Below are 12,741 nucleotides of genomic sequence, written 5' to 3'. Positions count from 1 at the left end.
TCTGAGGTATAAATCAGGTACCTGGTTACCAGGTGGATAGTGATGCCTGAGTGTTGTATTTTCATAGTCCGAAGAGCTGGGTTCCTCTCATGGGGATTCATGCAGCCAGAAACTAACATTATTTTTTTAGCTGCAAAACCAGGCAAGCAGACATAAATATTGTGCACTAGTATTCAATCAATGTTTCTTAACCTTCTCCCAGTGGCTTATTCTGAAAAGAGAGATCACACGATTTTCTTCTGTTATACCCATGGACACTGCTTTTTATGTTGGTTACAGATAATGTGCTTGAATGGAAAACCAGAGTGCTGAAAAACCCACTGTACCTTTATTCTCGGAGCGGCCCATTCTATCTCGGGGTTGACACATTTTTCCTGATCAGGTACTATGGTGTTTGTTTCTGCTGTTGTGCTTATTGCTGTTTGTTTGGGGATGTGTGTATGTTATGTGTTGCCGTTCTCACTTCAGTGAGAAAAACTGAATGGCGCCCCGTTTTGCACCTGGCGTTGGCTCCTGTCCATCTCTGGTCAGCTGTTATCACAGCTCCCTCTCCTTGGCATTTTCAGTTTGTTAAATGAGTTAGGATGGCTCTCTAAAATGGGCCTTTCATAAAAAGTGAGTTTATTTCTCAAAATTGTTTATGCCAGTGATTCTTAAATTCTGGTCTATGTACTGATGTGAATCCATGATAAAATTTCCAGTTCTCGTTACAGTGAAATGTGAAAAAAAGAAAAGAAAAGAAAATGGTGTGATGTTTCATAAAACTATATGTATTTAAATTAACTACTCCGAGGTAACATGTCTGAGTTGTTTGGTAAACATCAGGCACTGTGTTAAATACTTTGCACCATCACCCCATTTCACCCTCATGATGTCCCAATTCAATAGGGACTGTTGTCAAAATCCCCATTGTTTTCGTTGGGATGAAATTCACATAATATAAAATTAGCACTTAAAGTGAATAGTTCCGTGGCATTTAGTACATTCACCGTGTTGTGCAACCACCATTTCTATCTAGTTTCAAAACATTTTCATCCCCTCCAAAGGAAACCTCATACCCGTTAAGAAGTTATTCCCCCGCCCCTCCTCCACCCAGTTCCTGAAAATCTGTGGATTTACAGTATCTATGGATTTACCTGTTCTGGATATTTAATATGAAAAGATTATATAATAGGTGGCCTTTTGTGCCCGGCTTTGTTCATTTAGCATGATGGTTTTGAGGTCCATCTATGTTGTAGCATGGCTCAGTGCTTCGTTCCTTTTTATGGCTGAGTAATATTCCATTGTGGGGCTAGACCATAAAACCTCCATTTTGAAGAGGGAGGTTGGGATAGACCATAAAACCTCCATTTTGAAACTGAGATTGAGCCTGGTGAACCTGTGATGCAAACCCTGGCGGTCTGACGCCGGAGTCCATGTCTTAGCCACTGGGTGGACCTGCCTTCCCCTCTTCTGTGTTAAATACCCCTTCCCTCACAGGGAGGTCGTGATAGTAGATGGCGGCTTCTTTCATCAGATGCGAAGCATTCATCCATCCAACCACGACTCATTGTCTGTTTGCCAGGCGTTATTCTAGGCCTTGAGGATACAGCAGAGGATAAAACAAATAAGGATCTCATGGTGCTTCCATGTGTGTCTGTGTGTGTGTGTACATGTGTGCACCCATGCATGCGAAACCGGCAATAAACAGATAAGTAAACAAGAAACAATCTGATAGTAATAAGTATCAAGAAAGAAATAGAAGGAGGAGAGAGAACATATACCTGTTTCGACTAGGTTGGAGAAGGCTTGTTTGATGTGTGGCTATTAGATGTGAGAACTGAATGATGGCAAGAAGAAGCCAGTCGGACACGGGAAAATCCCAGACAAGACACTTTCCGGCAGAGGTAGCAACTGGTACAAAAGGGTTAAGGCAAGAGAGCAGAAAGAGGCTGCAGCCTAGTGCAGGTGGGGGAGAGAGGGGTGGGGAGATGAAGGCAGGGGGGGGTCGTGGGGGTCAGTCATGCAGCAGAGCTATGGGAAGTCACTAGATTGCTTTCATTTGGAAAGTGATGTGATCCAACATTTTAAAACGATCGCTCTGGCTCCTGTGTTAATAATAGATTTAAGAAGGGCAGAGCTGGAACCAGGGAGATCAATCAGGGGACATTTGTTGTATTTCAGGTGAGAAATGATAAGGCTTGGATTAGGTGGAGGTGGCTGAAATGGAGGGAAAAAGTGAGAAGACCTTCACGGCATGGCTGTTCTTGTCCCCCTATTTAAAACGGACCCACCCAGCACTCTCCTGCATTTTTCCTGATTGGTGTTTTCTCTTTATGTATTATAGCTGCCCCTTCCCCCCTTCTTTCTTCCTTCCTTCCTTCTTTCCTTCTCTCCTTTCCCTCCTCCTTCTCCTCCTTCTCTCTCCCCCCCACTCTGCCCCCACAGAATATAAGGCAGGACCTTTTCTGTTTTGTGTATTGCTGTCACCACAGCCAAAAGTGGTGTTAGGCATACATACTGCTCAATAAATAGTTGTTGAAATAGTTTATTAATTGTTTTATCTTAAGAGTGTAGTATGATCGTTTCTTGGGGTTAATAGAGAAAAAGTAGGGTACAGAATGAGCTGAGGCCTGTCCACTAAGGCAACAGCTCATGCTAGGAGGTGGCCAAGGTGACTATGGAGAGTAGCTCAGACAGGCAAGGATCAGAGTCCACCATCGGCAGCAAACCCAGCAGAGATATGGAACCACTGGGCACCTGACTTTCCAAGAGGGCGTAGCAGGGTCTGGCCAGGCAGGTGAAGCCCAACTGCAGGAGACCGGGGGAGCCCTGGAGGGTTAGGAGGTCTGGCCACAGCCCAGCAAACACCAGACCTCTGTTCCCTGCAAAGGGGACTAGTAAGTATAAGGCAAAAAATACAGCATATGCTCGCTGCACTGCTTGGCTGAGCTCCAAGCCGTGGGAGGGAGGCTGGCAAGGACAGGTCAGGATGGCTGGAAGCAAAGCCAAAACTCAGTCTGGGGAATTACACCCAGGAGGGAAAAATGCAGGGCACGAGGGGCCACTGCTCATCCTGGGCCATCAGTGGGAACATGAGAAGTCATTGGGTCGGTCCCGAGATAGCCAGACACAGACCCAGGCTACTGAAATTCCAAATGTCTGCAAAAACTACAAATGTATGCCCTCTTTATTGTAAATACCTCCCGCCCGCTTGGCCTGGGGCCTGGAGAGGGCCGTGCCTTTGCCAGTGCTTGTGAGAGTCTGGTCCTGGCTCCCTGACACCAGCATTCTCTGGAAGACTGTTAGAAATGCAGATTCTCAGGCCCCACCCCAAACCCCCTGAATTAGCCTTGTTTTCCTTAGTCCCTACTTGCCTTTATTTTTCATTGGCAGTCTCGATAACTATTTTTCCCCCTTCATCCAATTTTCATTGTATTACTTTAGAAAGGTTATATAGTCTTTAAAATAAACTTTTGGTTTGAATGATGGAAACGTTCCCAGTAGTGATACCTAGTATTGTCATTACGTTAAGAGCTTAAAATCTTGTATCCCATACAGTTTTCACAATGAACCTATAAAGCCGGAAGCAGTATCATGTCCATTTTTACCAAAGAGGAAGTTGATGTTTGGAGATGAAATAACTTACCCCAGTCCCCCCCAACTAGGAAAGTTAGCATCACAAGTGAAAAAGAACGTTTGCCTCATTCTGAAACCATATCTTCACCACTGCGCCACTGATGGGTTTACATAAGAAAACCAAAGCTTTCGGATTCTTGCTAAGAATAGCTAGCGAGTGATGGGTTGGCGTTCTTGTCTACCTGTCAGGGTGACCTCCTACGTTTCTACTGCAGGATGTTATTCTTTCCCTGTCTGTTTAGGGCTCTGGCTCTCCTTAGCCTCCTAGAATGGCTTCTCTTGCTCAGATCTTGTTTCCCTGCCAGCCTTTCCCTTTGTCCAGCTTTCATGAGCGTAAAGGCTGGGACGGTGCATGCCTGCACACAGAGCGAGACCCAGGCCTTGCTTAGCAATAGGCTGGCCGGGAGAGGGCAAGGGGGCGAGCCAGTCACATTGAAAAGAAAGGCTTCCTCAGGCCCCTGATATATTCTTTCCCAAACCCGAATTGGCTGTCCTACTCCCTCATCTCAGTGTTGTTTCTTAGAAGACTCTGTACATTTTTTTTCTGTTATAGTGACTCCGATTTGCTTCATTTCAAAGGGACATCTAGCTGGCAGAGCATAAAGGCATTCTCCAATCTTCCCTGATCCCTTCCAACTCCTGCCCAATTCTCACGGCCTTTTGCAACAGGAAATACATTTCTTCCTTAGGGAAATACCCACAAGGGTCCTTGGTATAAACATCAAAAGGTTGGGAAACTCACAAAGTTGCTTACCATCAAGTTATAACTCAAAGGCATAGCCTCAATTTCTTTAGCTGAACATTCTGAGTAATGAATTTGTCATCAGGATATGTTGGTTAACAATTCTAACTGGGCTCTTGGGTAACCCATGTCAACAGTCTTTGAGTCGCAGGATTGGTACTATTATCCCTTTCACCTAATCGGCTGTTTATTCATCTATTCGATTAGTCACTCCACAAACATTTATTGCAACGTAGTTTGGTGTGGCTCGAGAAGCAGAAACAACCCCCATTAGTGGTAGTACTGAACATGACTTGGTGCTGCAGAAATGAAAGGTCTCGACGTTGTTATTGCCACAGACCAAGGTGCAGGCGTTAGTGTTCACCAAATTTTTCTTGCTCTCCTCCCTCCAGGTGGTTGGTAACATTGTACTTCCTGCACCTACTGTGGGTGGTAGGTCTCATCACTCATCACTAGGTCAGACCAAAGAGTGATACCTGGTATTATCATCAAGCTGAGAGCTTTGAACATGTCTCTTCTGAACTAGGACATGTCATTGCTGGTTTGAGGCCCTCCAGGACAATCTTGTTCTCTGCCACGATCACTGGTGCACTTTGACATAATGGCTGCTCCATCGGCCTGGGTCCATAGGGAGAAAGTTGCTGACCCCAAAGCAAATGGCCATGGGCATGTAGCATGAGCAAGAAGAAAATGGTGGTGGTTTTAAGACTTGGAGGTGTTTTGTTACTGCAGCATAACTTATTCTATTTTGATAAAGACAGCAAAATTAATGAACCAATGAACTGTGTCACTGATAAGTAATTCCTGTGACTATTCTCTCTTTCAGTGGCTGGTTAAGTGCAAGGTCATTGTTAAAGATGCGTCAGACTTCAGAAAAAGGATTAACTGCTAAGGTCATCCTCAGATACTACTTCAGTCGCCTTATAAGGTAGGCTTTTGTGTATAATTTCTCAATTCATGATTGCAGTGTAACAATTTATTATTTTTTAGTTTCTAACCCTCTTTTGGCAGAATTTTCAAAGAAACATAAGCTGAGAGGGATCGTTTTCTTTCTTAAACACAGTTGGTTTTTACTGGTTTAATGGCTTTGGCCAGTGGAAGATACCCCTTTTCATGGTATTTGTCCTAATAGAATTTGAATGATATTAAACCAGCAAAAACATCCTTATTCCTAGGCTGATGGGCAGCAGATTTCAATAAACACGGTCAATTTTCATGGAATATATTCCACAGGAGAATTGGTATGGCTCCTGTAAATTGTTAATAATGGGAGCCTGTACCTAAGAGTACAAATGGTAATAATAAAAATAAAATAAGATACAACCAGAAGAGGGGCTGGTGGACGCTTGGCACAGTGGTCGTTCTGCTGAGAGGGAGGCAGGATGATGATCTCTACAAATGTGTCGGTAGTTGGAGCAGAAGGATGACAATATTGGGCCAGAATGTGGAATCAGTGGGAGAGCAGACGGGCAGGCATATAATAAGACCATTGTTGTTTAGGAAGAAAAAGACCTTCAATTCATGTGACCCAATCCCTCCCCTTATATATTTCTAAATCCCGTTTCGTTGCCAAACTCGAGCCCATCTCTCATAACTCATGGTCTATGCCCCTCTTGTTACACTATATTGTTATAAAACAGGAAGCGGAGTGTTGGGACAGTCTTTGGGGCTAATAAAATGGAGTGGGTATGATCTGGCTCTAGTTTGTCTGCTCGACTTGCTTTCTGGCTCAATCACTTACCAGCTATGTGACTTTGAGCAAGTGCCTCAGCCTTTCTGTGCCTGACTTTTCTCCTCTCAAATATGGGGGATAACCATGGTATCACTTAATTAAACTCATGGGGATTAAATGAGATAATGTGTGTGAAGAACTTAGAAAAGCGCATGAACATAATAAGCCTTCCATAAGTGTAAGCTATCGTTATTACAATTGTTGTTTACATCTTTTTACAATTTTCCTGTAAATAGGTTAAGAATGAGTACAAGCTAAGGAATAGACCTTTACTGATGTATTTTCACCAGGGCCATGTGGTTTCTTCCAAGCTCTGTTACATCTAGCCCTGGTTCTGGGAAGGACAGAATGCTTCTTCTGTCCATATATTTTGGTACGTGGCACTGGGTGAAGTAGCCTGTGGTGCCCTGGGTTGTTCTAGAGGAGAGGAACTGGCATTCAGGCCAAGGGTTCATAGTGATAAAGGCTAAGATGGGTTAGTTAGGGGTTGGGGGGGTGGGATGACATGGTGGATTCTTTCTGGGATATTTGCTTCAGAGGAAAAGTCCTGGAGCTGGGGACTGAGGTACAAGAAGTGTTTCACCAGGCAGATAAAGCCGTGGTGGGGCCGAGAGAGCACAGGGGGCAAGGGGGTGGTGAGGACTTATGGCGAAGATGGAGGCAAGGACTCCAGGGCGTACATTCCTGCCATGTCTGGGCAGGAGCGCAGGATTCAGGCAGGTGATTGGCAGTGGGAATGGAAAGAGGGCAAGTCAAGGACACTTGAATTTTCTGGCCCAAGCAACATGGCAGATGGAGGTGGCGTTCTTGAGATAGGGAGCTCTGGAAGAGTGCCAGATGGGACCAGGAAGAGAATGAGTCCAACCTGGGACAAAACTGTTGAAAAATGGAGGGAAATGTCACCAACCCACAGTATGAACTCCCTCCCTTTAAGGTGAACCCAGTGAAAAAGCAGCCATGCTCTTGGCCATTTAATCCTTCTCATCCATGCTGGCAAAACTCAGTTATTACTCAGTTGTGATTTATTACTTGGCTACTTGCCTCCAAGAGGAGTGAAAGTAAAATCATTTGTTCACACCCTCTTTCTGTTTTTATCGAAGGCCCACTATGTGCCAGGCACTGCGCTAAGCCCTGAGGACTCAGCAGTTAATAAACCATGCAAGCGCCTTCTGGCATGGGGATTACGTTCTAGTGAAGAGAGGTAGACAATAAACAAACAAATGTGCACCATTCAGTTGCAATATGCACATACATTTATAACAGGTCAGTGACGATCAGTGCCACAAAGTGAGAATTTGGAGAAGGAAGCAAGACGGGGTCTTCTTCTGGAACGGTAGTCAGGGGTGGTGACATTAGTTCAGAACCTGTCCCATTAATGGGCATGGAGGTAATTTCCATGTTTTTTTTTTTTTTTTTTGCTATTTTCAACAATGATACTATGTATATATATATATTTGTGCACATGTATGAGCATGCTTGCAGGATAAATTCCTACGAGTGCAATTGATGGTTGGTGCATCTAACAATTTGATGGACATTTTCGGATTTACTTCCCATCCACCAGGTATGAGAACGCCTGCTTTTCAAACCTCTACAACAATGGCTGGTATTGTACATTTTACTCTTTGAAAACCCACTTTGACTTTAAATCTTCTGGGAGCTCGGACAAAAATGAAGCATGTGTACATTTATACGATGCTTTCCATGTTTCAAACTGTTTTCATATTGATCCCATTTAATTCTCCAAAAAATCTTAGGAGGCAGAAAGGCCTCCTCCTCCTTAAAAGAATCTAAGAAGTCATCATCTCCTCTTTTCATAGAAGAGGAAAGAGAGAAGAGGTATGATTTTCTCAGTGTAAAAAATTTGGACAAAACCAGAACTCACGGTTCTAGTTTTTCCCCCACAGCCTCACCCCTGGAGGCGTGGTCCACCCAGAAACCTCTGCCCCACCCCCACAGCTGCATTTAACCAGCACCCTGGGGAGGGGTGTGGGTATAGCATGCCCCCTCCTGAGGACATCTGACTTGAGCTGTGCTTCTGAGGGGAGCAGGGGGCTGACTTACTCTCCCCAGGGAGGGGGAAGAGACAGATGGTGGGAAGGGGGGTCCTGTGTGAGCAGCTGCAGGGCACTGTGGTCAGATGGCTAATCGGACAGGACCCGGCACCCAGGGAGGGCTCCGTGGAATTGCCTGAACTGATCTGGGATGTTACACCTGGCCCAGTGTGGTACCCTTTTGCTCTGACTGTGATCGGCAAATCCAGCCCTCAGCCCTAAATGCCTACCTCCCTCCTGCCCGCCGCCGGACTCTCCATTTGAAGGATGTTATCATTGTGGGAAGGACAGGAAGCCAGCAGGTCTGCGAGCTGAGTGCAGACCCATAACTTGCTGGGGGGAGGGGCTCCAGTGGTCCCTCTCTTCCCATCTGTCACACCTCACCCCAGGCCCTGACTCCCACAAAGATGATGGGGGTGCTGCTGGGCCACGTGCTCTGCCCAAGTGGCACTACCCTGAATTTTGAAATGCAGCCCACCCCGATCCAGGCACCTCCCTGCCATAACGTCACTTTAAAACTCTAGACCCGGCTGTCCAGTAGGTAGCCACCAGACATGTGGCCCATTAGATGTGCTGCAAGTATAATACATACACCGGGTTCTTAAAGACTTAGTAAGAGAAAAAGGTAGGTAAAGTAGCTCAATAATTTTTTATGTTGGTTTCCTGTTAAAGTGATCACATTATGGATTTATTGGGCTGAAGTATATTAAAATGAATGATATCTGTTTCTTTTGACTTTTAAAAATGTGGCGACTAGAAAACTAGGTGGCAGATGTGGCTCGAATTATATTTCTACTGAATAGCGCTGGCCTAGATATCTTGTGCCTTACCCATCGTCTTTGTGGCTGCTTCCAATCCTGCATGGAAGGAGGTCGGGTGTGAGGGAAGGAAGGAAAGAATAAAGCAAGAAAGGGAGAGAGAAATAGGTGGAGGGAGAAAGATGTTTCCATCCAGGGAGGTGACCTGAAGTCAGGTCTCAGTACTGCTGGATGGTTGGGCCACCTTGGGCAAAATTCAGCCAAAATTCTGTGAGCTAGAATTTCCTCATCAGTAAAACAGAGGTAATAGTTGCCTGAACAGGAGTATTTTGAGGTTTAGAAATAACCCCCAAATCGCCCAGCACAGTGACCAACCTGTATGACTTGCTCAGGCGAGTACAGTATTTTTCCATCTGCAGCACCTGAGCCAGCACATGAGAGGTGCTTGAGGAAAGATTTTGACCCATGAATGTTTGAGGTGTGGGTGGGAGGTAATCGTCAACCCCATCTGTCGTGGAGCATTTTACCCCGTCTCTATGTGGCCACCTGCGGGACTGAATGGAACCCCTGTGGAGTCACCTTCCTCCACCTGGCTCTTTCCTGCCAGGTTGCAGCCTCTTCACATGTATTCTGTGTGCTTGTTGGTTGCATTGTTCTCCCTTGCTCCCTGGGGACCCGTCTGGGAAGTGCCCAAGTTCCACCTGGACAACTGCCGGCAAGCGTGGTGGACGAATTTGCTGCTGCTCAATAACTTCCTGTCGGTCCGGAATTCGGTGAGTCCCAAGTTGTTGGCTGTGAAAGGTGAGTCACCCGAAGGTGGTATCTCACTTCACACAGTTCGGTGAACTTTTCAAGGGCAAATCCAAGTCTGGTGCCCTTTCTTCTGGCATTTGCTCTGGAGTGACGGTGCTGCTGCAGGAAGGTGGGCTGTGGGCAGGGAGACTAGCCTCCTGTGCGGGGCAGCGGATACTGCACCAGTCTTGGCAGAGGCAGTAACTGTGAAAAGCAGAGGGAGGAAGCAGGTAGTGGGCATGGAGGGGCCAACCACCTATGTGAGTGTCCTGGAGGCAGCTGACCTGCTCCATCACGGTTCCCGCCCCAGTCCATGTCAACCCCCCAGGGAAGAGACACTTCTTCACCTCCGCACAGAGAGCCCGTAATGGGATGTGGAACATTGCACCACACGCTTACCGTAATGAATTCTGTTTCAATTGCGAGCCAGATCTGACAGAGCGACACATCTGTATATATTGGTCGTGGCCTCCCTAAAGCCCCAATTTGAACTTGGAGCAAAGCAAATGAAAGTGAAATAGCTGTAATTAAATCACGTCACTGATTTTGCATATGCTTTGAAGTTCAGCTGAAAAGAGAATCGCTAAAGTGTGGCTAATTGCCACGCATAACCACTTACTAACTAGAAGGCTGCCTTACCTTCTTCCCAAGTGCCAGCAGCTTCGACAGGGCATATGTCACCGTATAACTGCCTCCAGGTGGGCCCACGTCTGTGCCAGGGCCCACGGGGGATAATCTGGGCTGTTGGCCCAGATGTACGGGCTTGGACCCTGTGTGGGAACCAGTGGTAAGGACATGATCCAGTCGCCTCTCTGAAGTAAAGCCCCACCTAAAATCCTCGGAAGCAGAGGTGTGAAGGCCGTCAAGCCATGGGCACTCACCAATTTCCCCACAATGGAAGTTGTCTCTAACTGGGACAAGAAAAGCTGTCACTTCTGTTGGATAAATCTGGTCTCACTTGGATGGAAGGGGAGGGAGGGGAGACCAAGGTGCCTTTTATCACTTAAGCACTGGTCAAAATTGCCCCCAGGAGATCAACTATATGGTGATGGAAAGAGAACTGACTCTGGGTGGTGAGCACACAATGTGATATAGAGATGATGAATTACAGAATTGTATACCTGAAACCTATGTAACTTTACTAACAGTTGTCACCCCAATCAACCTTAATTAAAAAAAAAAAAGAATTGCCCCCAGGAATTTCCTCACATTGAAGAGGAAATACAGGGAACTGCCTCATTTCACACAAACGTGGACAACCTGGTAAACAATGATATGGCTTTGACCAGACGATCTCATGTCAATCATGCGTGGGAACTCTGGATTTCCCACATAACTTGTCTGGAGCCAGGCCTCTGTTCTAAATGGAAACCCTCTCTTCACCAAGAGTCGGGGTGGGGAGCACGGGCAAGGTAAGGAAGAGAGAGCAGTGACCCTTCTGACCCCAGCCACACCATAATGACAATTGTTCCTTACATTCGCGCAACAAGATAGTTTAGCTCCCACAACTGTCCTAGGAGATTAGCTATTATTCTTATTATTTTTTAAAACAAGAGAAAAAACTTGTCTGAATTTCCATTTTGTAAAATGGAACCTACCATCCAGGGTTGTTAAAGGATTTTAAGAATATAATAGATGAAATGAGGGCTATGAAACAGCGGTAACTCAAAATTCCTTTCCCTTCCCATGGAAATTACCTCCCCCTCCCCCCACCTCCTGAGTTCCTTCTCTGGTCCAGGAAGGGAGGACAGTGTGAGGCAGAGCTGGTCCACGATGGAGAGAAGTAACTTTTCCTCTCTTTTCAGTGCAACGGCTGGACGTGGTACCTTGCTAATGACTTTCAGTTCCATCTCACAACACCAGCGATCATCTGGGTCCATGGAAAGTGAGTCTCATAGGGCAAGTTTTCTCCCCACGTGGCCTGTCTCTCAACCTCTTTAGAGGGTGCTCCTGTGTGTGGCTGTCCAACCCGAAACATGCCAGATCTCAGAAGCTAAGCAGGGTTGGGACTGGATAGTACCTGGACGGGAAAGAGTGTTCCAGTTCCGGGCAGAGCAGCTCTTAAATTTTAAGATATGAAGTTTTCAGAAGAGTATGGAACGTGGACTCCTCTACTGTTTACCTTCTGCCACGTTCTCCTCTAATCTTTGTGCCACACACATCCGTCATTGTTTTTATAGAGTTGTAATCAGTGCGCATGTAACATCTCGTGCTCAGCTTCTCCCGTTTAACTTCTCAGAAACATTTCCACATATTGACGGGACCAGCACACTTGCCAGGTATACGATTTATATACTATTTTTACGGTTGGGCATCTAGATGGTTTCCAATTTTTCAAGATTATAAATGGCCCTACGGTGAATGTCTTTGAACACACTACTTTTTCTCTTAGTTATTTCCTTGGGGACCCACACGCGAGTGGAGTTACTAGGTCAAAGGGCAGGAACAATTTTGTGGTGCTTGTTACATACATATTGTGAGATTGCTCTTTGGGAACAGTGAAGTAATTTACAGTGTCCCAAGTCATACATCAGCGTACCTGCTGTTCCCCATTGGACATTTATCACCTGAATTTTTGTTAGTTTTAGAGAAGCTCAAAGGCCTCAATAATTCATGGAGAGACTTATAGTTTGTGGATTATCCATGCCATATTTTAAAAGATTTATTCTTCTCATTTATTAACATATGTGTTCAATTTAAGAACACTGGAAAAAAACATTAAAAAGACATTGGGATGAACAGAGGGGAACACGGTCAGCCTAGACCCATTTCCTCCCTCAAGGAGAGGCGAATTTCTTGTCGATATTTTGGTGTGTATACTTCTGATCTTTTTTCTGCATAGTTTTTTATATGTGAAAGGATTCTGCAAAATACACTTAGTATCTTTCTTTTAATAGTTTTATAGAATAAGTATTTCCCTATATTACTTTATTTTTAAAGTAAACAGTTTTAATATCTGCATAACATTCCATTCCATGAATGAACTGTAGTTTACTTACACTTTCCCCTGTGTTAAATACTTGGATTATTTCCAATTTTGTGCCT

The 12,741-nt window shown here is 45.3% G+C and overlaps 1 protein-coding gene across 2 annotated transcripts in view; it reads left to right on the top strand.

The window, feature by feature from the left end:
* LOC308509960 (O-acyltransferase like protein-like) overlaps positions 1–12,741 on the top strand; it is a gene marked incomplete at its 5' end in the record, with an annotated part of 53,257 nt that overhangs the window by 26,546 nt on the left and 13,970 nt on the right. For both annotated transcript variants that reach the window (XM_081078663.1, XM_081078662.1), the window contains 4 exons: positions 280–382; positions 5,187–5,288; positions 9,512–9,677; positions 11,502–11,581. In XM_081078663.1, the coding sequence (XP_080934789.1) occupies positions 280–382; positions 5,187–5,288; positions 9,512–9,677; positions 11,502–11,581 (451 nt within the window). The remainder of the gene's footprint in view (positions 1–279; positions 383–5,186; positions 5,289–9,511; positions 9,678–11,501; positions 11,582–12,741) is intronic.

This window comes from Rhinolophus hipposideros (genome assembly GCF_964194185.1).
Source record: "Rhinolophus hipposideros genome assembly, chromosome: 17".
NCBI lineage: Eukaryota > Metazoa > Chordata > Mammalia > Chiroptera > Rhinolophidae > Rhinolophus > Rhinolophus hipposideros.
The sequence above is the reverse complement of the archived record's forward strand: the minus strand, read 5'-3'. Positions and strand labels throughout refer to the sequence as shown.